This window comes from Bacillus rossius, chromosome 7, assembly GCF_032445375.1.
Source record: "Bacillus rossius redtenbacheri isolate Brsri chromosome 7, Brsri_v3, whole genome shotgun sequence".
NCBI classification, from domain to species: Eukaryota; Metazoa; Arthropoda; class Insecta; order Phasmatodea; family Bacillidae; genus Bacillus; species Bacillus rossius.
The window spans coordinates 33,881,757-33,909,712 of record NC_086335.1 but is presented as its reverse complement, the minus strand read 5'-3'; the positions used below and the strand labels follow the sequence as shown (position 1 = coordinate 33,909,712).

Genomic DNA, 27,956 nt, shown 5'->3' with positions numbered 1-27,956 from the left:
AGGAATTTTTATATTTATAGTAATAATACTTCTTATACTGAATTACTGTCAGTAGCCATAGTGCTAGCCAGTATATCGGAAGCTATACCATAGTGGAGTTGTGGAATTGTGTTTGTATGTGTTTATGGATTGGATGATGTGTGAATGGTGGTGGTTATTTAATGAAATAACTTTGTGTGGATTACGAAATGCCTGTAATTGATTGTGAAAATGTCGTGTAAAATACTGTATTTATTTTAGTGTGTTTTTGTGTGCATAATCTTTTATCAGTTTCGGATAAAAACTATTGTTCATTAAAGTACCATAGAATGCACGATTATTAATGACATGTTTCGTATTAGACATTCGAAAGCCATATTTCTGTTCTGCTGGACTAAATTTTATTGAGTTTGAAATTAAATGTACATCAAAACTTTTCATGTTTGATTGGTGTTAGTGTTATTTGAATTATTGGATTTTCAAAATGGAGTTGGGAAACAAACCAATTTGTTGCCCTGTGTGTACACTATACATGCGAGAAGGTGTTACGTTGCAGAGCCATCTCGACACACATCCTAAAGAAAAAGTAATTGAAGCATTAGTTAAATTTTCATGTCTAAAAGAAAGTGATGTTCAAGAAACACCAGATTTTTTGAGAAATGTTCAGTCTGCATTACCATCAGCTTCTAGAGCTGCAACTTCTCAGTGCATTACCAGCAGTGGAGGTAATTGTTTATCACCTGGACGAAGCAGTGTGTCAACTAATATAAATTACCAACAATTTTTAAGCAACGAGGGAACCTGTGGTTCTACTGTTTTACCACAGCAACATATTCCAGTATCCACTCTTCTGAGTGGTTCAGAAGTCAGTTGTGGCTCTTCAGCACCATATAACCCTTTTTTACTTCAACAGCAGCACATTCAGATAATAACTGCCAAAACATCTAGTGGAACACAACCTATTGTGCATCATCGTGTGCCAGCAGCATATTCAAAGCAGTTCCCACATGTAACAACTTCAGTGTCTAGTCCTGTTGCCTTTCAAGCTACTTCATTTACGCATTCTCCCTCTCCTACACCAACACCTTTCACAAGCCAGGCTAGGTTCCCACCATCAGTAAATCCCATTGGTCGGACTTCAAGTCCACCCATCAAAGTATATTCAGATGCTGTAACAAGCTTCGCAGAAGTTTTCCCAGATTCATTCTCTCAGTCGACCTTGTTATCTGCCCATAAAACTCACAAGCAACTTAAAACAATGCAAGATAACTCAAATATCAATTTAAATACTCAAACAGTGAATAAAAATTCTTGTAGAAACACCCTGTCTAAAAATAACAGTATAGAAGTTAATGAAAAAGTACATATGTCTGTTTGCAGTAAGAATTCCAAAGGAATAAACTGTGGCACAGAAATTATTGAAAGATCACAAATTTCAAATGACGTTCGGAATTCTATATCAAGAAATAACAGCACTGATAGTAATGAAAGGATTCAAATTTCAGAACATGTTTTTGGTGAACATTTACTGATGTCTTTGGCTAATGATAAGGTACGTGATGCTTCAGGTAAAGAAATTGCAGTGGAAATTTTGGAGTTCACTGATAAGCCGGAACATGTCCTTACTAGTTGTGATGGGATTCTGGACAAGATTAAATTATGTGGTGTAGGAAACAAATTACCCAGGCTTGGAGTGTCAGATGTGAACATTCAGGACCAGCCTGAAGTACCAGCAACCAAAGAAACAGTTCATCAGGCTAGTACAGAAGCAAATCAAGACATTGTACTTGATTGTTCATATAGAGGTACGCACGAAGATTGTTTAGAAAACAGTGAGCTAGTTCATTCTGACTGTGATACATTAAATGTGTTTCAACCATCAAGTCCAGAAAGCCTGTTGAGAGTTAGGAATGATCTGAGCTGTTCTGTCAAAAGTTTTCCAAGTGCTTCATGTAGCAGTTCATTTCAGTTACAAGGCATTGAAGAGGAACGTCAGCATCAAGAGGAACATTTGGAGGATCCGGAACTCATGATGGTTGCGAGTTCTCCTGGATGTATCATACAGGTTTTCTCAACGCAAGATGAGTACATCACATCGGATAACATCAACGGAGGTAAGGAAAGGTTCTTGCAACTGGGAAAAATGTCGTCGGAAGCAAAAGATGGTTTCGCAAAGTTGACGTCAGATTGCAACGTGGCGAGTGAGAGCACTTCTGGAAACGTAAATGTGATCACGTTTGACTGTGTGGGCGTCCCGGCGGACGTGGGGGGCTCGCCCGGGCGGGCGGGCTACCACACGGACAGCAGCAGCAGCGACTCGCACGTCATCACGGAGCTGACGGCCGTCCCGCCCGAGGACCTGCGAGCGGAGCCGGACGTGACCACGATGGACATCCAGACGGACGAGATGATGCCCCCCAAGGGGGAGCTCTCCGAGCAAGAGAGTGTCGGTGGGAACGACAGCTCTCTCTGGGCCCCAGTAAGTAGCTCATTGCTTCCTGTCTAACAGTGAGGGCTCAGTTTATGAGTGTCAAGATAGTATCAGAGCACACAAGGTAACTGTGTTGGTCTGCTGCTAAGCTAAAGTCCGTTAATAATAAAAGGTCTAGACATTTGAAAGGAAAAATTCAGTACATGGAATGTTGCTTGATAAGGGTAATGTGGGTAAAAGGAATTAAAAACAGGAAATATAATTGTAAAATATCTTAAAATTACTACATAACAAATTACACCAGCAATTTTAATGATTTTTCATCAATTGGTCTATTTAGTAGTTTCATTCATGAAACCCCACAAATTTCTTTGAGTTCAAAGCCATTTACAACTAGCAAGTTTTGCATAATATGTTGAGGAAATAAAATAATGCAATTTTGGGAGGGTTCAATATTACAGTGACAATTTTACCGTATTTTAAATGTGATTGACCTAACCAAACTTTAATGCAAGTTATGATTGCCTAGATCTACAAATACTGGTAATTGTTCTGTATCACGTATCCAAGTTTATCCATTGATCCTGTATGATTGATCCTGTGGTAGGTACATGATGCTTGCTGTCTTAATTTAGTATATTGAAAGATCCGGGACATAACAACAATATTACAATACAAACATTGTTAGGAAGTAAAAAAAGTCATATTTGGATTTTTATTTTATCTGATAATACGATCATAATTTATTGTTACATCACAATTTTTATTGTATTCAGGATCTTTTCGATGTACCAAATTAAAACAGCAAGCATTATGTACCACAGGATCAATGTATTTAGGATCATGCAATTAGCATCAAGGAATAGACTTGGATACACGATACAAAACTTTTATCCAAATACCTAGCCTTTGTGGAAAAATCACATAACTGACTCATAAAAATCTTACAGAAACACTATTTTAGAGTCACTACCAATTCTCTGAATGGCTCATCGCTCATATGTACACTTTTATGAGGTAAAATAGGTAGTGCCATGAAATTGGAGATTATTCAAATAATTGTACAATATGTTAGGCCACAACTTCGTAAAATCAGCATAAAGAGCACCAGTATAAATTCAGCATAGAGAGCACCAGTATAAATTCTGCATTCACTAACAAAAATATGAAATTAATTTTTTATATGACCAGTCTAGGGCTGTTACAGTCCAAAGACTGGCCATATATAAAGAACAAAGTCTGATATTCATAGAGGTAAAAAAAAAGTACTTGGATCTTTTACTGCCATTGTTCTAGAAGGTACCAAACTCGGATGATATAGGTAAAAAGCAAATAATTAAAATATAAATAAATAGGCCTACTTGACAAATTCACACAAAATAATAATAAAAAATTATATATGCAGTAAAATGGATAAAAAATAATAGAAACAATTATAATGGGAATTTAATAATACCTCAAATTGTATAAAACAGTACAAATAATCTTTCAATATTATTTTTTTATGTCCATAGATGTAATACATTAAGTTGGTATTAGAAAGTCCAGCCTTTTACAATTTTTAATAAATCAATTATATAAATAATTTTTATTTTGAGCATCTATACTTAGCACTTTGCTATTTTTCAGTAGGCAGAATGATACTCCAGCATATTTTTTTTGTGAATTTCTAATTTTTCTTTATTATGTTTGTGTTATGGTAAAATTATTGCACATTAAGCACAATAATGGTTATATTGTGGTACATGGTCTTCTTATGAGTATAGTTAAATTAAAAAATGCACTTATGTGAGAAATTTAATTTTGAGGTAGGTAGGGATTTTACTGTTTCTAAAATTTGGCTGGCCCGATCTTACCAAACCTTTTACATAAGTTACGATCATTTAGACCACCTAAAACCTAGCTATATAGGAAACAGTAATTAGAATAGGTAGGTTACAAGTGAAATTCAATTATTAAATTTCCACAAATTTGATTGCTCGAATCTGTTGAAAGGATAAAAACAATATGTAACACAAAAATGAACTAAAATTTTAAAGAATATTACTTAATAAGTAAGAATAATGCATTAAACAACTCAAATCAAACAAGTGATGCCTGTAAAGGGTAACATAGGTATAAAGAATTATTGTAGGTCTACAAATTCGAAAATATAACTAGTCACCAAAAAGTTGGTCTTAAAACACCTTGTTCTTTAATTCATCACAGAACACGTATGATGACCACATTTGAATGGATTGTGAAAATAAAGGATGAATACTTTCCAAAGAGGGAAGAATATGTGGGATATAAAAATTTATAGGTAAATAACTGATTGCAATATTACTACTCGCTGCTAAGAAACAACATAGTGGGGTAAATATGTAGTTGAGCGGTATTTGCGGAAAAAAATATTAAAAATCTGAAAATACTTTTATTATATGCTCTTTAAATTCCTCTTTTCATTAAAGCCGGCGGAGATAAGAAATTCCAAATACTTTAGGAGATATCGCCGTTCTTAATTATGCTATAGAATATCTGTGTAATCATTCGACTGCCGCCATTTTTGTTATTTTGCAGTGTGTTCGTGAATGCCTAATTAATTAAAGTGGTCGATTAGGTGAGGTCAGTTACATTATAAATACTTTGAAACTAAGGTGACATTAAAAGTAATGTGAATTAATTTTAATTATTCTTTAGTTTTAAATTATTTATAATGTAACTGACCTGACCCAACCAACCGGGACAAAGGATGGACAGTAGGAACTCACGTAATTTTTTTAAAATTATTTCTTGCGCAACAATATTCAAACAACAAAGAAAACATTAAAATTTAAAACCTTAAAAACTCACCTAAGTTAGAGGAGGGTACAATTCCTTTGCCATTAGTAGAAAATGATGTAGTCGTTCACCTACATCACGGAAAAAAAAAATTCATACTCGTAAACAAGAAACAATGCTGAATGCCGCATGAATGCACAGGTATTGTGATGAAAATAAAAAATTCGATATCTCCTAAAGTATTTGGAATTTCTTATCTCCGCTGGGTTTTATGAAAAGAGGAAGTTAAAGAGCATAGAATAAAAGTATTTTAGGATTTTTAACATTTTTTTCGCAGTTACCGCTCAACTACATATTTACCCATAGTGGTAATGGTAGATGCCAAAAACAATTTTGTTGGTTATTTTATGAAAAAAGCAGAATTTTCAACATCCATCCATCTATCCATATAGGTCTTTGGACTTTAATATGGCAGAAATGGTACAAAATACAGACAATCCAGCAAATAATTAAAATACTTACCAGAAATAAAACTGCGTGTAATATCTCAAATAAATAACAAAAGTATTAATTTGAGCTTCATAAAAGAAATATTTAATTGGTTAGTATACCTTGTTTCAAAATAGCTATTAAGTTTCACAAGCAGTTTTGCAGAAAATAAAGTATGTTAATCTCAGAGTAAACCCAAATCTCAGCACACTGCTTCTCGTAGCATATGCCAGAAGTCCATGCCTATTTACCTGCAGCATTTCACACTTTTGTTAATTCATTTATTTCACAAAATATTCTAACAAAAGAATATGCTGCAGGTAGGCTGGCTTGCCTTCTGTGGTTAATCCACTCACACCCCGGAAAGCAGAGAGGCATAGTAATATTATAATAATGTGATTAATATAAATTTATTTTCCCTTTAAAACCATTTTTCCAGTTCCTTTCCTTTCTTGATTCATATTACATAGCCTATTTGTTTGAAAAAATTCTATAATACTTAATGATATAAAGCATTTTTTTGTTATTTTTTACTTATAGCCTTCACATCACTTTCCCAAAGTGAGTTTTTATGAACCCATTAAGTATTAAAAATGATACATTTATGGAACTTTTAATAATTGAAACTCGTAACCTATTTAAATTAAGCTGACCCTACCAAATTACCTTTGCATAATAAATTATAGTCCTTCCTATATAAATAAATTTCAAAAATCCAGTCTCACCGAAAAAACTTGCTTTGAACTAACTTTAATAATTTAATTATGCTTATACCCAACTAAACCATTAGGTAACTACATACTTACCTTAGTGAATGGCATGTTTTTGTATGCTTTGTGAAAGAATCACAAGTGACAATAATGCAAGAATAAAGTATACAAAATTCAAGAAACAGGAACACAAAGAAACAAAATGTTCAAAAAACACTCCTTTTTTTTTTTGTAGGTTATCCTATTTTGGCTATCAGCTCACCATAATAGCTATGACTGAAAACTGATTTGAAATGTCAGGGAAGTGAACACGTGAACATAAAACTGCCATGCTTTCCATTAGTGTGTGCTAAGTAAAGATGTATTTTTTTGATGAGGTAACGTTATTTTGCAGTATGTATGACTTTAACTCACAGTTGTTTGTTGACAGGTCACAAGAGTGGGTGATGATGTGTGTGCTTCGTATGACCTTCTGGCGAGGGAGAGCTGGGAGGCATCTGATGGTTCAGACGGTGAAGGAAATGAAATTTTCTCACCCAGCATATCCGAGAAATTGCACATAGAGAGAACTGGCAGCGAAGCGAAGGTCAGCAAGAGCTCGTCTTCCCGGGCAGCTAGGAAACCAAAAGCGCCAGAGGTTGCCAAAACGTATTTGTGCATAACGTGCGACAAGATATTCAACTGCCCCAAGGAGCGACGGGTCCACCAGCGGCTGACTCACCACGGTGAGGGCGGTAGCAGGGTCAGGACCGTTCCAAAAAGAACGTGCAGCAAGAAGTGGGAAGGCGAGACAAAATCCAAGACCGTCAAAAGTGAGAAAAAAGATGTTGAAAACAAAATCCTTTCGGAGGATTCTGACTTTACGAAATTCGAGGAGGTTTTTATTGTTAAGACTGAGGCGAGAGACGAGAGGGACGAAGAGGAAGCTGGTGAAGTCCATAGAGCAAACTCTTGCAAGTCCGAAACTCAACCGGCAATAAAGAGTAGTGAAGGGAAAAGTTGTGTTGATTCAAAGGGCATACTTATAAAAGAATCACATCAATGCTCATTGTGTGAGAAAATGTTTGCCACATTGAAGCTGTTACGAACTCATACCCGGAACTCACATTTCACTGATAAAATGATAAAACTTACTTGTAGGATTTGTAGCAAAAGATTTGTGAACGAAACTTTGATGCAAGCTCATTTTAAAATTCACCCTTTAGAATGTACACAGTGCGGAAAATATTTTTATAGGCGACAAAATTTTAAACTGCACCTTAAGCGCCATCTAAAAATTAGACCATATCGGTGCGATATCTGTGATAAGTCGTTTGTTACCAGGCAGAAGCTAGGAGAACACACAAACATTCATACGGGAAATAGTCCGTTCAAGTGTTCCCTTTGTGATGAAACATTTAGACGATACAGCAATTTGATCGGGCATAGAAACAGGTGTCACCTTAAAATTAAAAGGAAAGTCAAAGATTACGTATGTCATTGTGGTGAAATTTTTCACACCAAGAAAAAATTAGAGTGGCACAAAGAAACTCACGACACGAAACCCAAGTCATGCTTGTGTTGCAGCGAAAAGTACGTGCACGAGACGAGTCTGACCAGGCACATCCGCAAGGCTCACGACGGTTCGTACATGTCGAAGCGCAGCCCCGACGGCAAGCAGGAGCCGTGCAGCGTCTGCAACGGCATGCTGCTCAAGTCGTCCCTCCCCACGCACATGCGCATCCACACGGGCCTGAAGCCCTACGCCTGCCCCGTGTGCAGCAAGCAGTTCACCACCAAGTGGAACCTGAGCCTCCACCGGTGGACGCACGCCTCGCGCAGCTCCAAGCCCTTCAAGTGCTCCCTGTGCAAGAGCGCGTTCTTCCGCCAGAACGACTACAAGTCGCACATGCACGCGCACCGCAACGTGCGGCCGTACACGTGCAACCACTGCGGCTGCCAGTTCATCCGCAAGTACAACTGCCAGCGCCACGTGCGCGAGCACGAGCGCAACAAGGCCTTCTCGTGCACCCTGTGCGGCAAGCTGTTCCACCGCAAGTACTACCTCACGGAACACATGCGCGTGCACAGCGGGACGCGGCCCTTCGCGTGCCACATATGTGGCAAGGCCTCCAGCACCAAGTCCAACCACAACAAGCACGTGAGGATACACCATGCCCGCGAGCCCGTCAACACCGAGGGCTAGGTCGCCGCCCGACCTGTACTCCTTCCTGGCTGTTGTTTCCGAGTCCGCCCACTTGGTCTGGCTGTTGTGCCGAGGGGCCCGGCCGAGGAGGGACTGTCCCGACGAAAGGTAATGGCAAGCCACCGTGGAATTACGCTGCCTCGGCAAGCATAGGGACGTCACGGCTGTCACCACTGTTGCGTTGCCTGTGACCACGGCACCCGGTAACGTGTAAAACTACTCATTATCATTGTTTCTGTAAGTGAGCTGCTTGCATGTCCAGAGATTAAGAGGATGGAATTACGTACCACACAAAAGACAACCTGAGAAAAAGGGAAGTATTTTGATGTTCTTTCATTGTTAAATCTTTTTTGTTTCAGTTTTTAATGTGTTATATCGTATCGCACTATACGACAATTTGGTGTATTGTTCAGTATGCCTCACTGGTTGTGCCAAGAGGTACTGGTTTTGATTCTCAGCTGGGTTTGAAATTTTTTATCACTTTCAGAAATTTACTTCCCGGGTTCAGGACTGGTATATTTCTGTCACCCCCATACCATAGAAAGTAATATATTTATGTCACCTCCATACCACAGAAAGTAATAGAAAGCTGTTGTACCACTTTTTTTTTATTTGCTGTATGCTGTGCAAGTTTTTTTTGTGAAAGATCTTGAGTGTTCTGTTAAATATTTCCATACAACACTGAAGCATGCCATAATTCATTCTTCATGGCATGTACTGTCCATATATATATTTTTTTGTTTTTGTACTGTTGGGTATCATGTAAATATAGCTTATCTCTAATTTGAAACACTGAAGAGAAAATATAATGAAACTGAATGTAAGCAGACTTTTGACTGTATAACATGTGCTTTATATGCGAAAAGCACATGCGTGACTGCTGAGTTCTTGATCAGGTGTTAAGTTTCGGATTTCAATTGGAACTGCACTTGTAGGTAACCCAGATAATTGCAGGGTCACTACACAAATCTGTAATACAATTTCCCTGGCTGTAATTTCAAATTTCCTTTGATTAATATTTAAAAATAATTTATCAGTTAGAAATTTTCTTATAGAAATAAATAAAATCCAGCCTGCACCGTCCCACATAAGCAGCCTATTTTTCTCTCTATGTATTTTCTTTATTTCAAACAAAATGTTGCCTATGCCATTTTATAGCATGTATGACTATGCACTAAAACACAATCTAAAAATCAAAAATTGCTTCCACATTCTGGGTAGTAGCAGACTGGAGCATGTTTTACCCTCAAATTACCATCACTGGGGAATTTTCATGATTTCAAATAAATTTCCTTACTTTCCATAATGTGGATATCCTGCATTGTTAAAATGTTTTGTCATATAATACTTTGTGATGAAGCAATCTATTTAGGTGGTTTTAATATTACTGTTATTTTTGCTTCCCCAATGAGATTTTGATAAGTTCATTCAGGAAAAGTCAGAAAATCTGATGGTAAATTTTTAGTGGGATCTCTGAGTGCTGTTATAGTAGTGGAAGAATAATTTTGTAAGCAAACCTGCAACCAACTTCTCATTGTGTGGCAAATGACTGAAATTATTCCTTTTGAAGAGACACTTTTTGGGTCTTCGTACCATGAAAAATGGCGTCCTCCATTGTTGCATAGCTAGCCAACCTCCACATTGAGATAATTTATTCAAGATCACAAGTGCTACATTTTGTTTCAGAAAGACATATTGTATCAAAAGCTTGATATGATTGTAGTGGATAAACATTTGCATGATTTTTTCACTATTGGAAAATTTGAGAAAAACATGAACTGCAAGATAGCAATCATGATAAATTTACAGGAAAAGCCCTCAAATAATAGTAATGACAATAAAAGGAGATAACCAATATGGTATGTGAGACCAAGCCTTAACATTTTAAATAAAGTTTCCCCTCGTTTAAGGTTGAAGCCTCCCAATAGTTCAAGTCATGGTCAACAAATATAATCTGTGCTCAAAATCTGGTAAGCAATACTTTAGGTTTGATGAACTATTTAAGGGAACAAATGTACCAAAATTTTACTAAAACAGTAAAAAAAAATATGATTCTTAAACTAGAGTTCATGTTAAATTCATCCATGGATAAATTTGTATTTAAAGAAACTGAGGACCAAGAGAGCTTCTTGGATTTGAGCAAATACAGTAATATTTTTTGTTAGGCACCATACAATTTTTACAATTGTTTACAAGTAAAATTGTACCTTTTATAGTACATGCTTGATCACAGATTGTTTTAATCTGTCCTTAATTTTACAAAATAGATTTAATGTAGTTATATAGTAGTAAACAACTACAAATACACTTTTCTTGTTCTACAGCCATTTTCACAAAGTCTTAAGGAAAAATTTTACACTTTTTATTCACTGCATCATAATTCAGCATTATTATTTTATTTACTTATTCCCCTTTATAGCGATTGACAGTTATTAATATTTTTTTTTACCAAGATCCTAAATTTAAGAAATGACAATTGGTACCTTATTTTATAACTGTGTTCAACTTGGAAATAAAAAAAAATATATTCAACTATTTGGCTACCATGACTTTTGACAACACATGTTTTTTGAAATGTTGCTATAGATCAGTTTTAGTAGCCACCAATGATATTGTGTATATTTTATTGACACTGCTTGGCAGATCATGTGTGTCACAAAACTTATATAAATATATTCACAGTGTAATGGTAGTGATGTTAATTTTACAGCAGTACACAAGTCAGCAAATCAAATTTTTTATGAAGTCCCATAATTATACTCTGCTGTGTAGAATTTTACTGTCAAATCTTGTTAAATCATATTCCTGGTGACAGTGGTGAATATGAGAAAATGTTTAATCAGTATTTTTTTTAATATTGGCGAACATATAGCATGTTATGTTTATTAAGTTCTTAAAATGTTCCAGGAGTTTATAGAAGTTTCCAAAACATTTCCAGAAGAAATAGGTACTTCAAAATCTACCTACACATCTAGGCTGTGCCGAAAGGGATTTTTTAACAAAGTAATCAATGAAAATGGCAATGAAAGTGGTTACATCATGACAAAAGTTATTTTTCTTTATATGCATCTTGATTACATGTCAGAGCTTTATTGTAAACATTGGAATTTCAAAGTGAGCTGCTTAAAGCATTTAAATTTTCTGCTAAAATTTTTAAATAATATTTGGAAATGCAATTAATTATAAATTAAGGGAAGTCAAGAGATAGTCATATTAGAATATGGCTAAATTTTTGAAATAATAATCTAACAATGCTGCCCTTTATTCTCGTAAGGCTCTTTCACACACTATGCTGATTATCCCATTTTATTGTCATTAATATTAATTAAGGGGTGTTCCTGTAAATATATCACAATAGTTGTTTTTAAATCAACTATGTTACAACATTTGTTGTTAAATCATAAATTTTGTCACCAGACATTTACTGAATGGTATTCTTGAACGGTTAAATGTGACACTATTGTGTGACTTTTTACTGCTATGATACACTTAGATAATTATTAGGTGTCAAAAGATGTAATGGAACATAAAATAAAATAAAATAAAATAAAATAAAGCTACAGTGATAAATTAACAATAAAAGCCCTTAAATGATATAAATGGCAAGAAAACAAAATAACTAATGTGACCACTAGAATGTGTCTCAAGAAACCAAGCAGTACAGTCTAAGCACTCTTAAATTCTTCATAATTAATGAAACTCAAAATAAAAGTTTCTATGTTTTAGTGTTTATTTCAATACATCAGATTTAATCAACATTAATTATATCTTATAACATAACATTTGCAAGGTTTTTTTGTTGTGCTGAAAACTTTTCCACATGTCACTTTAACAGTATTTTTGGCCTCAAATTTTAACCGGGATTTATTGTATTAAATTATCAGTTCTCAATTACAAATAAATCCAGTACTAAATTGTGTTTGGAAAATGTGCGTGTAGCTTTCTGCTGTGTTTGTGTTGGTTTGCTTATAACCTGGGAACTTTTGCGGTCATCTCAAAAAACATTCAGTTCACTACCTGGCGTGAGATAGCACTGTAAGATGTTTGATATACTTGTTTTTAAGATAATTTACTAAGCGTATTCACAATCCTTTTCCTACGAAAAGAAAAACAATATTCACGTTACATGTGAGTGGCAAGCAACCCAGTCAAGCCTCTTAGCAGACAAAAGTGACTCGATTGTGCACAGAAGTGAAGAGTCAATTCTACGAACTTTCCCAGTTCACAAGTAGAGGAATAATTTATCTTAGAGGACATTAGTAACAATTTTTTGTAAAGCACTCAGCTTTCCTGTCCCTGATAAAATCGTTTTCAGTCTAATTATGCAGAAAACTACACATTTAATCAAACAATTACTTTCACAATTTGGCAATATTTGCAGGATGCTGTATTTTTAGTAAGTGAAATAATAATTAAATTTTGTGCACCTTAGTCAAAAGTAATATTGAATTTCAAGTATGTGATATAATCACATAGCTTGTTATTACAATAAATTTGTTCTGCATGAAGCATTATTATCATCATCATCATCATCATCATCATCATCATCATCATCATCATCATCATCATCATATTATATTCCATACTTTGCTCCTATACAGTAATTTGTTAACATTCTTGTGCCAGATTTCATTTCATGACAGTTTTTGAAGATACATTTATTAATTGGATTATTGTTTGAGGCAACTTTATCTGTCTCGTAACAGGTGTTTTAGTGGAAAATGGGACAAGATAGAAAGTTATTTCCTCAGAATATTTATTGCTTTGACCCAACCCTGAGAATTTTGTTTAAAATTTCGTAGAATTATTTAGAAGGTGTACGTATTCCATGTATGTGATATAAAAACTGCAAATTTTTAAGTTAAACAAGCATGTGTGTAATAGAATATGAATTAACTTATATTTTTTTTTCTTAGTGATTACTGACTAGACAAGATTCAATGGTTTTTACTTTAGCACAATTTAGTTTTTGAAATGTAAGATTTTGGTCTTACTGGTTTATTATTTAACAGTGAACTTAAAATATCACTTAATACTTTTTTCTAACAAACCACATTTTACTTGGAACAGAAAATAGATCAGCAAATATTTTTTTCCAATTGCATATCAGAAAAGAAAGCTTGAGGTAAGAAGTGCATCGTCAATTGGGGAACATAATTTAATTTTACAATGTACTCTGTCTGAATATTTTGTTATTACCTACATACTAAAATAATAAGGGTCATTAAATTTTGATGAATTAATTAAGAAACATTTTAGTGATATAAAAACAGTTTTTTAAAACTGTTTTATTTCAGGAATTGATAAATATTTTGGTGTCAAATGATGTATTAACTGGTATTTATGTGATAATTGACACGTGTGTGTTATTTCCATTTTAATCACAGTTTACCATACATTTTTGTTCCTAGTTATGTGAGAGGTAATTTGATTTTATGGCCTTTATATGATGACATAATGTTTCCATATAAATTAGTATGCGAGTTAATAGCAAAACTTAATTTATGGTACAGGGCCTTCAATGCTCAAGTCCAAATCTCACTTGCCTGGTTTGTTAATTGATAATCAAGTAAGTCATTGAATTTGGTGTGTTAGAAACTATTAAATTATAAAAAGAAATCTTGTAATAGAACTTGTGGGATGGCAGTACTCAATGTTATACACCTAACTCACAAATCAGTGCAAGGAAATGCTTCTTTGCTGCCATGTTAAGGTCACAAGGCATGCATGCTGATGCACAAAGTCATCTAACATTTCAAAAAAAGACATGTTTGTACTAAATGATTAAGGCTTTAGCTGTTCTTATAAGTGTGTAATGTTAAAATTTTTTAAAAATATTTGAATCTAATTTACACACATTGCTTCACAATACATATTGCATTTGTATTGTTACGAGAGCTTACCAGAGTTTTAGGTTATTAGTTAAATAAAGCGATATTGCGTAGAAATAAATTTACTGAACTTAATTTGTTGCAAAGAACTCTACAAGACAATTAAGTAAAAAAAAAATTGCATTATTATTATTAATGGGTTTTATTAATGAAACTCTAAATGTGGGTGATAAACCTGTCATATCATCAGATAACAGAATTTCTGTATGTAATACCAATGTTCAGAGTCAGAAAATGTTCAATGCTGCGGTGGTCAGAAATGCCCAGCTGGTGCCCTGGCCGGGTCAGGGATTCATCAGCCGTGGGAAACATTCTTGCTGGGTTCAGGACTTCGCGTAGCGTCATCCCTCTCCACCATACTGCGGAACACAATAGCAACCACCGCGGAACCACCTTGGTTAGTGCCTCGTCCTCGTAGTCTTGCTGGGGCCAGTCTGCAACTATTTGTGCACCTACCACCTGCCAATGCAGTCCCTCACTTGGATCAGAGATGTATTGCTACAATTTCAGGAAGGAACACACTTCAGTAATACTGCCTTCGAAATTAACTCTACGTTGATGCCCACTGGAGTTGCATGCACACGCACAATCATCAACGTTCCTTTAATTATTTTGCAGCTAATCATGCTCTATTAAATCACTCTTCTTCTTCTTCTTTTTTTAAAGCCAATAAGATATTGAAATACAAAACTTTAGTAATCATTGGCTGTTGAAAAATCGATTATATGCATTGTAGGTGATTAGGCAGTGAACTAATCATGGTAGTTTGATGTTTTACCATTTTACTGAAAGTGCAGTGTCAAATTGATGATCAGTGAAATGTTACTTTTATACTTATTTGAATAAGAATCGACATAACGCTTTTTTATGTTACTAATCGCAGAACATACGCAACATTGCATATAAAATTTGCATTAGACAACATCTGGAAGGTGCAATTTGAACACTTTTTTTTCCCGTACTCCTTTTCTACAAAGCTGGAGGATTTTGCATTTCTCATACTTAGGTTTGTGTTAATATTTTTAATGTGTGAATTGCACAGGAAACATATGTGTACAAAGGACTGTAAAATTATTACTGATATTTACCATTTGCAAAGGCATTTTGTCTATTCTTAATCCTGCGACGTGGTGCACGGAATATAATTACATCTCAATGTACATATTTTTACTTTTTAAGGTTTAGTAATTTTTTTTTACGTGGAATACATCATACATTGTTAATAACTATCAATATCCTTCCGTGCATAGCTGGGATTCTTCAGAAATGACGTGTATGAATTGTGTTATTACATATTAATAGTGGCGTATCCTTTTAAGCACAATTTCAAATTTTTAGACCATCAATCATTGACAGTAATGATTAATATTTATTTATTAATTTAAGTATATAAATATGTAAATATTTAATAAGATTCGGTTTTCTCAAAGTTGTATTTGTGGTTTATCTTTAATTTTATCTGATTGTGGTATTGTAAAAATTTTTTTTTCTTGTGACTTTGTGTTACTACGATTAATTTCGTATTGTTGTCATGTTAATATTTGTGATTTAATTTTATATTGTGATGTTATTTTATGAGGTCTATGTATTATCCTCGTTACATAGTAAATTTATGATACACAAGTTGTTATGGAGTTGATGTCAAGTTTTAAAATTAAAAGTGCAAAATAAAATTTTAATTTGTAAGTTTCCAGTGTCACTCATAAAAATAGATCAAATCCTGTTCTTGAACTAGTCCTTTTTGTTCATGTATATCTAATGAAGTGATTTTTTTTGTATTGTAACAAGAGTGCAAAGCATTGTAATAAAAATTATTATCCAACAAAATTCAAATATGGTTTTAAGCATTAGTTAAATCTTACTGTACTTGTATATAGTTTTTATTTTCATCTAACAACCACAGAAGTGTCTACACTCGATGGTATTGGACACGTCACATATCAACTTGTTGCAACATCAAACATTATATAATAATCTGGATATTATAATTACCATATCCTATCCGATTATAGAAATTGCGCAGGACTGAAGGATGTTTATGAACACAAATAAAATGATTTTTACAAGAACTCCAACAAAGCACCTCTTTCCACAATTAAAATTTACAAAATGAGTGCAAAAGAGCTACATCACCAATGGATCAGTACAACATGCATTGGCACCCACCCAGTGCACGTGTATATAATATTTACTTTAACAAAAATGTGCAATGCAGAACTAACTTAAGCATATTCAGTAGTATCTACCCTCCTTTTTTGTTCTATGTTCCAGAGACTAATATTTTAGAGAGGATTAATTCAAAAAGTACTTTTTAATAGCATGTTTATATTTGCAAAAAAAAAAGAAAGAAAGAAACCAATACTGTGTTCTAAAGTATTGTACTTACAATGGTTTCCTATTTCAGACTGAGTAGTGGTGTGTGCCTATGCTTGTGTTGATCTCAGTTTAGTAAATTGTGAGGGTCATGGCTTTACCGTAAAAAAATAATAATAAAATTCTGAATGTGTTTAACCCTACAGACGTTCCTCTGTTTACGCTGAAAACAGCATTTCAAAATTCCTGCTGGTTTCTGAAATTACGGTTTATAGATTACATTAGGTAGCTTGTGCAGAGTAATGTATGTAGTATTCAAAAATATAACTTGGAGAGATATATACACAAGCTACCTAATGTAATCTATAAACCGTAATTTCAGAAACCAGCAGGAATTTTGAAATGCTGTTTTCAGCGTAAACAGAGGAACGTCTGTAGGGTTAAACACATTCAGAATTTTATTATTATTTTTTGTAAAGCCACGGCCGTTTAATTTACCCTCAATTCATTACAGTGAAGATATAACTATGGACTTGAATTTGTTTTGATGTCTATGGCAAAAGAATAAATGTCCTGTAGGAGATATTCATTTGTACAAGGTTGAGTTTTTTTTTGTCTAACTAGATAATTGCCTGTCTCTTGTCATCATACAAATGCTCTTTTTTGTAAATTCAGTATAGTTACTGTTTTCTTTAGCATTTCCCCAAGCGTTGATATAAGCCATAGCTTTGAATATATATACTGTATAGAAGTCGCCAGCCCAGGTTAAAATTTCTAATACGGTTTTGAGGTAGTTGGTTAATTCACCGCTGCAATCGCCACCATCTCTAGGGCATCGACTTGTGGTGGTCCCTAGCGGACAAGTGTCGAACTCTTCAAACACCCCTTCCCCCTCCCGTTGAACGACGTTGAGCTGCAATGAATGATGGATGAGGGGTGCGGGGTATGACAGCAGGCGACAGCGCTGCGCTCTAACGTGTAAATAACAACTAAGACGATACAGGGCGTTACGGCAGCGCACTGCAGCGGTGAAGTTCCCAAGCTGCTCATCATACGCTTCTGAAAAACGTAGAGTAAATCCTATCCACTCGCGACTTCTATACAGTATATATATTCAAAGGCCATAGTCAAGTATTTGAAGAGTTATGATGCCACTTGACTTACCAAAAGCATTTCATAGAGGGATCAGTGTTTGGACTTCTGTAAATAATTTATTATGTGGAGGGATACTCTAACTTTTTATTTAGTATCTACAAACGTCAATTATTTAAATAAAATTAAAAATTTTCTCACATGTAGGTACTCTTCCTTCTTAATTTTACAACAATTTTGTAGCAAGTAACATTCATGAACATAAGCCTTAAATGTTTCAAAAACATTTTTACATAAGTATGTATAATTATTTTGTTTGAAGTAACAGATAATGCAAATAAATAATTTTTTTTCCCCCAAAATTTTACATTTAAAAAAAATATATATTTGAGTGTCCCAGAAAATATTGCGCTTCACATATCCACGGTTCCTTGCAGCATTGTTAACAATTAACATTTTACTACAGTAGGTATATAAACAAATAACAGAGAAAGGGCGAACATGTGCTGATGTGAACATATGTAGCAATATGAAATACAAAATATAATGGATATTACATAATTATTAAAAATTCTTAAAATAAACATAAGTTAGTATTTGTCTTACAGAATTAGACCAAGATCTCATTAAGTATCTGTTTTAATTATATTTACATAAAATACAATTTACTTAGAGAGTGCATGTGCATTCAATGGCACCTTCTTAAGGGAGGTTTGTCCCAACCATTGTAGATAGATTATTTGCCATAGCTCATATAGTTAAATATTCACGGAAATTATTGGCATGACAAGGAATAAATAACAACTCTCCAAGCTTTCTTGTGTTATTGCCCGGTGTTCATTAACTGGCTGTAGCATGCAACTTCAGGGAGAAAGTAACTGGTTATTTCTGCAAGAAACCACAAATGACTAAGTGTGGGCCAAACATGCAAGATAACACAGGGTGAGAGGCAAGCAGAACTAAAGGGTAAGAAGGGCGAGGGAGTACGTATCAACGAAGTGAGATTGCATTTTTCTTCTAGGTGACCATGTGCTACGTAGATACAAGTACCAGTATTATTAGAATGATGGATTATATTTTAGAACAGTTGATATGTAACCGGGCTGTCCCGAATGGGTACTATTTGTCTATTAGGCTCCCAGCTCACAAGATATTTTGCCCGCACCATAGTTTCCCTGGGCTATGAATGTTGACCTCGACAAATGTTGAAAAAAAGATCCTGTGCGTTATCAAGCTATAAAATTCAATTTATTAATTGGCATTGCAAGCTGCACAGGTAATATCTTGTGGTTGAGGGAGGGGGGAATGGAAAGTGCTGTTTTACCATATTCAAAAGTTATGTTTTTTTTTTTTGTTTACATTAGACAGTATTGAGTTAAATATTACGACCAAAAATTATATGAGAAAATGTTTGGTCGCTAGCATCAGGTTGGCTTAACTTTGGTTAGCAAATGCTCCATCTGGACTCTTCCTATCTTTTTTACTAATATAATAATTTGTAAATTCCAAAAGGGGATGAATCTGCTGCTACAGTACAAAAAGCAAACTTCAATATCCTGTTCAGTACCCTCCAGACATTTCCTGCTGCATATTCACTAAATTATTTAAGCTGTAAAGTGCAATAAAAACTGCCAACATTTTCTAGTTTATAAGTCTTTGAAAGAACTAATCACACAATTAACTGAACAAGGGTTTTATCTTGGACAGGAAAATTACCTTTTTTTTTTAGATACTTGTAAATATTTAGTTACTACTTGTAGAAAAAAAATAATTTTTTTTTAGTTCATTTTGTTAATCCTTGTAGAATCTCATCAGCATTTATAGACTAGTTGTGGCAGTTATAATCTCAAAGCCTCAATAACTGTGAGCTAATTTATCCTTTAATCATCCAATAATTTACTCCTTGAGAACAAATTCACTCAAGTCATCAACACCTGTTAACCATTCTTCACTGCTCCAGTGAGTGAAGTTGAAGAATTGTCTACATTTATCAGGGGTGTATGCACGGGGAGAAGAAAAAGGGTTGGGGGGGGGGGGGATAAATACCCCACCTATTTAATTCCTAAGAAATCCTTAAAAAAAGCTATCATTGCCACCAACAAAAGGAAATAATTTGAATGAAAAACAACAGGCAAATAGGTTTTTATCCCCCCCCCCTTGAAATGAAATTCTGCCCACACTCCTGTTTCTTAATTCTTAGTACCCAATGCTGTGTTTTAATTGATTGTCTCTCATAAGCAGTTGAAGTACAAAACCACTTAAAAATTATTAATAGTTTCAATTAATTTAAATAAAAATAATAAAAGCAAATAAAATCATTATAAAACAAATACTGTACTTCAAGAATAAAAATATTACCTATTTTGAGTTTATTTGCTCTGTAATATTGAAACATATTGAGCTACAGTAGTGACAACATGCTCAAACATTCACAATTTCCATTGAAAATAACTCATTAACCATCCCTTTGTAACCGAGTCTTAAAAATATGGGTTTTACCCAAAGTTCCACAATTAGCATTCAACAACTCTACGAACTAGTCCTATTACCCCTTACGCTATTTAGACCAAGTTTTTATGTGGCATCCCATATCAAATCAACCAATAAAATAATTTTTTTAAATTTTGAAGTTTTCAAAATGTATCATATTTGGTGATTGTGTTCTACTCATCAGCATGACCGAAAATACAAAGTTTAAATTTTTTTTGACATTTTGTTTTTGATCTATAATTTTTTTGAAAAATGAAAAAAAAAAAACTATTCTGTAGGAACGTTTTGAAATATTTAAATGCATGTAACTAAAACTGTTTGTTCTAGAAAGCTCAAATTTGTACCATTCTCTTTAGAATGAGAAGGGCTTTAATTTTATATATAACTTGAGTGTATCACATCACTTTGAATTTTTTCTAAAGGATTAAAAAATTTTTTTTATAAAAAACAAAAATCAGAATTATTTATTTTGATGGAAAAAAAAAATTTATACTAAACCTCTTTAATAAGTTGTGTACAAAGTTTCATGATGGTATTCCAATAGTATCATATTGAAATGATTTTTTTTGTGATAATTCTGCTAATTCATGTCTTGTTACATCATAAGAAAAAACTTATCTAACTTTTTAAATTTAAATTTGTATTAGTAATTGATTCTACATTATACCATAAAAATTTACGTAAGAAAAATTTGGTATAAATAGGTTGATCATAGTTTCTTTGGTAAATATATCAACTGGACCTAACAGGAGTTACTCAAGCAGTGACATGTTTCTTTCCTGTCTCAACTTGCTACCCTTAGCAGCTTCCTCCTATTAGGGCTCTTGTCTTCAATCACTGTGTTGTGAGTTGTCTCTGAGTGAACAAGTGCTCTGTGCAAGTTCATAAGATACAAGTGGATAAACTGTGGGGTAAATATTGTTGCAACCCTTTTAATAAAGACAGGCACTACGTAATTAAAAACGTAAGAAATGTCACACCATGGATACAAAGCTAAATTATATTATAGAAGATGGACTGAAAATTTACACTTCTTGCTGCTCAGAGTTAAGTAAGAAACAAACATACTGAAGTTCTGAAAGTGATACAAATAGTCATGATGAACCATTGGCTGAAAATGTAAAAACAAAACTAGACTGCAGCAAAGATGATCCTGAGTATATGGATATAGAATCAGGCATAAATTTTTTTAAATGCCTCATTGACATCAATAGGAGAATCGATTGTTGTTAAAATAAAATGTAAATCAAATAAGAAATACTCCACAGAAAAACTTGACAAAATTAAATTAAGATTTAAATTTTTTTTTTCCAAGCTGGCAACATAGAAGAGAATAACAAGAATTCACCAAACAACTCGCAGACAGAAATTCTTATCAGCTGAAAGAAAATTTTGCAACAGCAAGCAAGATTGAAAAAACTTCAGATTTTAACAATTTTACCAACCAGTTGGTCTTGTGCAAGAAAACTATGTGGCGAGGAAAACAAAAAAAAAAAAAACTCGAAGAAAAGGGGGAGCTATTAACACCTGATCCAAAACCTGGAAAAATTCTACCTCACTAAACAGGTGTGTTGGTAACAGAATTTTATAATGATGACAAAGCGAGTAGGCAAATGCCTAGAAAAAAAAAAGGTTGATTTTGGTAAATTTGCATGAAATTTACAATATTTTACAATCAAAATTCCCTTATTTAAAAATTAGCTTTTCAAAGTTTGCAGAACTGAGGCCCAATAACTGCATAATTGCTGGTGCTAGTGACACTTATTCTGTTTGTGTTTGCACTGCACACCAGAATATATTAATTCATGTTTTCGGAAGGTAGGTTCCTGGCTCTTAAAGTCCTCTATTGAGTTACAAGGAATGCATGGCTAGTTATGTGCAATTCACCATTGCAGGCATGCTTCCTAAATGAATGTGACTTCTGTCTCGTGATTGATGAATTTAAAGAAGCTTTAACTGGGTTTTACGAGGAAGAAATGATTGGCAACATCACTTACAAACAATGGATTACTGTTGACAGATGCAATTTCAAAACATTTAAGAAAACATTTGATGAGTTTGTTCAAGAATTTGGCAATCAATTGAGTAACCTTAAAAATCATGACTTTGTTGCTAAACAACAATCAAGGTTTTCTCTGAGAATTTTTTTTTTTTTGTTGTGAAACTGTGGTAACATAGGATTTTGCCGAAAATGATTGGTTTGTTCTACAAGATGAGGCTCAAGGGTTTCATTGTTTCATTGGAACAATTCTATGGCTACTGTGCACCCTTATGTAGTATATTTCAAGAAACAGGAAAACAAGAGCTAGTTCACCAGAGTTTTGTTTTTATATAGACTGCCTAACACAATGCTGTCATTGTTCACGCTTTCCAGAAAAAGTTAATCCTATTTCTGAGAAATTATTTGCCAAAATTTGAAAAAGCTATACTATTTTTCAGATGGTTCAGCTACACAGTACAAAAATCGTAAAGAATTTTCTGACCCTTGGCTATCATAAAGATAACTTTGATGGACTTGAGGCTGAGTGGCACTTTTATGCTACATCACATGGGAAGGGAGTTTGTGATAGAGTTGGGGGTAAGGTAAAGAGGCTTGCTGCTAAAGCCAGCCTCCAAAATCCATTAGAAAAACAAATTCCAACACCTTTTCAGCAGAGTGTGAACATTTTTCCATTCATTACATTTTTTTTTATGTAACCAGTGAAGAGTATATAAATGAAGAAAATATTCTAAAACCAAGGTTTGAAAAAGCTGTGGCAGTCCCTCGGACCCAGAAATTCCATGCCTTCATCCCTCAACATCTAAACAGGGTCATAACCAAAATTTACTCATTTTCTGATGATTCAGAAACACATAGATTACAGATCAGCTCTGCTGTTGAAGACATTCCATTTGAAGAAATTGTGGGTTTCGTTGCATGCGCTTACGATAAGGAGTGCTGGTTGACGCATGTTGACTCAAAAGATGATGTTGGAAAAGAAGTTTGAAAAAAAAAAGTTATGTTTCCTTTCTTCACCCAAAAGAACCATTGTCATCATTCACATATCCTAGGAGATCAGATACCTTAGCACTGTAAAACTATATTTTGTGGAAATTACATCCAACCACAGCAACAGGTAGAACCTACCAAGTTCCAGCAGATGAGATGGGATAAAAAGCATAAGTTTTGGTAAAGAAGATAACTCACCTTTACTAATTTGAAGTACTAAAAGGAGGAGGAAACAAAAAAAAAACATTCCTTGAGTGTAAAGAAGTTGATTTTTTTTTGTTTGAATAAAATGGGTTAAATGAAATTTCAATAAAATAAAGTGTTGTTTAAAAGATGAATTTTTATTTAGGCTAACAGGTAACAAATTAACAGAATTTCCATATGCATTAATTTACATACAAAATCATTCCAATATGATACCATTGGAATACCATCACAAAACTTTGTATAACTTACTAAGGGAGGTTTGGCATGAAATATAAAGTGATATGATACACTCAAGTTATATGTCAAATTAAAGCCCTTGTCATTCTAAGTAGAATGGTACAAATGTGAGCTTTCTAGGACAAACAGTTTTAGTTACATGCTTTTAAATATATCAAAATGTTCCTATAAACTAGAGTTTTTTAACTCTTCAAAAATTTATAACTCAAAACCTAAAGGTGATAAAAAATTCTAACTTTTTATTTTTTATCTGAAGAAATCATGTTTTGACCATTGGTTGATTTGGTGTGGAATGGCCCTTGTGTATCTTAGCTTTACAGTTCACTTAACAAGTTTACCCAACACTGTGGACAAACAATTGAAAAATCTCAGTGAGTGTAAATTTATAGCAAGCCATCTATCACAGAAAAACACAAACTAGAAGAAAGAAACTATCAATACAATTCCCTGAGCAATAATTATTAAAACCAAAATGATTAAGGCACAATCTACTTTAAATATAAAGAATTCCATGGGCCAGAAGTATTGTAATCCATTAGTGTGGCAGTGAAGAGAGTAAAGTGTAAGCAGGATGCTGGGGGAAGTAGAGGAAGAGAACCATATTGGTGGGGGTAGCACTATCCCTTTGTGTACTCTACCAGTAGGTACCAAAGATGTTCACCGTTAGTATGTTGCGGAAATTGAGCAGAATGCAAGTGTAGGAAAAGCAACAAAATTATTTGTTGTAAAGAATGGAGTGTAATCCGCAATGACATAAAAAAATTAATAATGAAAGCAAGTAAAGAAAAAGTCAACACAGGGTAATATTCTTACAGGTAGGCTTTTCCATAAAATAATAAAATCCCTAAAATACTTATTTTGGACACTAGAGACATTCCTATATTTACCCTGAAAACATGTTTCTATATATCTACTGGTTTCTGAGAAATTGATGCAGCCGCCCCTATTTTTACTTTCTCGTGTGGATCTGTGTGTATGATTTGTAGAACTTTAGTTAAATTGAGAAAATGGTCAATTACATTAGGTTAGCTAAATTAAAAATACTTCAAAAGAATGTGGACATTTGGTTGGGTTAGTACAACAACATAAAAAATATTGTGAATTCATGTGAATGGTTGATTAGGTCAGGATAGCTACGTATAAAATTGGTTAATTTTTAAGCAAACATTAAAAATATTTTACAGTATTTTTAATGTAGCTATAGGTACTAACCAAACCAACTGTTCGCAATGTTTTGAAGTATTTTTAATGTAGCTAACCTAACGTAATCAACCATCCTCACGATTGAACTCAATTTCTCCAAATCATACAACCATAGACCCACACAGGAAAGCAAAAAGTGGCAGCGGGCACGTCGGTGTACACGCAATATAATGTAAGTTATAAATGGTGATTTCTCAGAAACCAGTAGGAATTCAGAAATTATGTTTTCAGGGTAAACACAGGAATATCTCTAGTGTTTGAATAAAGTACTTTTGGAATTTTAGTGCTAGTGTGTGTTTATTTGAATTAAAGTTGAAACAAAATAAATTGTATGTACCGTGGGATTGGAGGGTTAAATAAAGTTGATCTAGAGGAAGCACAAAGAATCACAATGAAGAATTAGGTATATTAAAAAATGATAAAAACTGAAGTGAGTTGCTACCCGTGACACACCATGTACATTTCTGTTAGCGGAACTCGTTGAAACTTTTTGACAAAAAAAAAGTTTTATTAAGTTTTTTGTGTTGACAAATACACACACCAGCATCATTACAATAGTAAATGTTTTTAGAACAGTTACTATGTAACTGGGCTATGCCAAATTGGGAATATGTTGCTCCATCTACGGTTTGGTTATGCAGGTACGTTCCAAGAAAATCATGATCATAGAACTAAAGAGCCCAGCTTATAAGACTTCTAGTCCACACTATACATACACATAACAACATTTTTTGTTCAGCTGATAATGTATCAGCAGTATTAAAGCCAAGAATTGAAGTGTCTTTACAAAATATTAACTTGTTCAGAAAAGCAGAGTGAACTATGTTCAATTAGAGATAACAATACTATAAACTTTAATTTGGAATGCAAACTTTCACTGCTTCATCAGTCTCAATACCCACTTCTTCAAGAAACTCTGCCTTCGTTTTTGGGTAGTTTTCCAAAATTGTATCTATCATAAGCATACATGTTGATTTTCTTTTCCGCCACTCTCTGACATATTTATCATGTTCCTTAACAATGTCATCTTTTTCTTTTGCCGAAATCTTAACAGGATTTTCAATTATATTCTCCCACTTTGCATTCAACACTTCAATTTTAGAGGCCAATAATTTAATTTCAGTGCGAATTTCTTCAGTGACTGGTTCTGATTTTAGTTCTTTTAAACTCTTTTGACACTTACTCAGATCTTTTTCAACAAGTTGCAGCTCTGCTGAAATTTTCTGCTCCTCTGCATCAAGGTCTTTCAATTTCTGATTTAAATTTTCAAGACTGGAATCACCACTTTGTTTTATGCCGTAAATTTTTTGTTTGCCATACACTTTCACAATAACTTCATCTAAGTCGACCAGTTTATCCAAGGCTTTTTGAATAACAGCCTTTCCAAATTCCTTATGTAGGTTTGTAGCTATGTCAATAGCATTATACGGGCGATTTTGATCACGTAAATACTTACGAACTGTTTCTACTGCTTCCATTTTTATCGTGTTTACAAGAGATACATTTGACGAAATATGTTTAAAAACACCAACTACTGAAGCAGAGTATCTGTAGCAAACGTAGGCCATAAAAACGTGTCAAAACAGGAAAAAATTGGAACTTAGAATGACCCGCCAAAATTAAAAAAAAAGAACAAAGCACACATTTCATTATCACCTTTGTAGTATTGAATAGAAATATGTAAGAGTTTTTTTACAGAGTACTTGAAAAATTTTTAAAACACGATATAGTTTATAATTATTTTACATTCAAGAAATTATATTTTTCATAGTAGTTTACGTCAGGTTTCTTCTGAACTTAATGAAAATAAGAAGTAACAATATGAATATTTTGTTTTTTCGCGTTCATAAACAGATTTCATGAAATTAAAAGAAATATTTTTATTAAGTTAGTTATTTCAAAACCAAAGCTAGCCGCTTATACGTGTCATCGCCATTTTGAGTTGTCGCTGGGTTTGTTTATATACAGTTAACTCAGCGTAATGTGGTCAAGACGAGATATTTTCGAGAATTATGATGTAAGAATTAAGTAATTCGTTGCGAACAATGTTCCGTGCATTTTAAGGAGATATATAGGAGACGATTAATCCCTGGTGAGTATCTTTGAATGTAACTTATACGATTTTTGAAGATTGTTTATTATGGGCCAGATAGTTGAGGCGCCAAAATAGGTCTAATAGATTTTAACAGCGGTTTGCTTATTGTATTTTCTGAAGTTAATATATAGTATTTTGTTTTCATTTAATAAGTGTTTTAAATAGAGAGGGACAATCAGCCACTGCCTATTTTAGCGAATTAATGTGAATGGGTGGGTCACGTTAACTGTTTTGTTTGGCTGGTCAATGACTCGTGATAGGAATAATTTTAAGTAATTCTGATTGAGAGCCACTTTTCTGAAGGATAAAAAAATCAAAATAAATCTTGGCGTATTTTAAAATTATCTTCTGAGAGATCGTTGTGATATTTTAAGCAGTTTACAACATAGTTAATCATTTTAACTAGTTGGTAGGGTAGGTTTACATATTTCAAATCTGTTATATAGTGAGAAAGGTTGTTTGCGTTAGGTTAGCTACATTAAAAAATACTTTTAAATAGTTTGAACGGTTGGTCAGTCTAGGTTAGGTAAATTTAAATACTTTAAAATACCTAGTAAATATGGTTGGTTATGTTCTGTTAGCTACATTAAATATATTGTACCAATAATCATTTCAACAGTTGAGTAGGATTTATCATTTTAAAATGTAGCTTACTTAACATAACCATTTGCCCTTATTTATTTGGTATTTTTAATGTAGCTAACCAGCTAACCAAACCAACACGTAATAATTGTTCTATATCACGTATCCAAGTTTATACCTTGATCCTGATGGCATGATTCTGTACGATTGATCCTGTGGTACATGATGCGATAAAAGTTCTGTATTGTGTAACCAAGTCTATCCCTTGATTCTAATGACATGATCCTGAATACATTGATTCTG

The 27,956-nt window shown here is 33.8% G+C and overlaps 3 protein-coding genes across 4 annotated transcripts in view; 2 read left to right on the top strand and 1 right to left on the bottom strand.

Moving 5' to 3' along the window:
- Positions 1-89: 89 nt before the first annotated feature.
- On the top strand, positions 90-20,508 carry LOC134533798 (uncharacterized). Its single transcript, XM_063371464.1, has 2 exons — positions 90-2,458; positions 6,800-20,508. Exons 1-2 carry the CDS (start codon positions 464-466, stop codon positions 8,552-8,554), a joined length of 3,750 nt encoding a protein of 1,249 aa, XP_063227534.1. The 5' UTR covers positions 90-463; the 3' UTR covers positions 8,555-20,508.
- Positions 20,509-23,651: 3,143 nt separating this feature from the next.
- Positions 23,652-26,564, bottom strand: LOC134533796 (homologous-pairing protein 2 homolog). Its single transcript, XM_063371462.1, has one exon. It carries the CDS (start codon positions 26,542-26,544, stop codon positions 25,831-25,833), a length of 714 nt encoding a protein of 237 aa, XP_063227532.1. The 5' UTR covers positions 26,545-26,564; the 3' UTR covers positions 23,652-25,830.
- A 329-nt stretch (positions 26,565-26,893) lies between these two features.
- Positions 26,894-27,956, top strand: part of LOC134533793 (double-strand-break repair protein rad21 homolog) — a 74,044-nt gene continuing 72,981 nt past the window's right edge. For both annotated transcript variants that reach the window (XM_063371453.1, XM_063371452.1), the window contains exon 1: positions 26,894-27,068. The gene's annotated coding sequence lies outside the window, so the exon portion shown is untranslated. The remainder of the gene's footprint in view (positions 27,069-27,956) is intronic.

Excerpts from the sequence above, each read along its gene's own strand:
- LOC134533798 (XM_063371464.1), top strand. The coding sequence starts at position 464 with ATGGAGTTGGGAAACAAACCAATTTGTTGCCCTGTGTGTACACTATAC. Across the intron at positions 2,459-6,799 it reads ACAGCTCTCTCTGGGCCCCA|GTCACAAGAGTGGGTGATGA; the intron begins GTAAGTAGCTCA and ends GTTTGTTGACAG.
- LOC134533796 (XM_063371462.1), bottom strand. The coding sequence starts at position 26,544 with ATGGCCTACGTTTGCTACAGATACTCTGCTTCAGTAGTTGGTGTTTTT.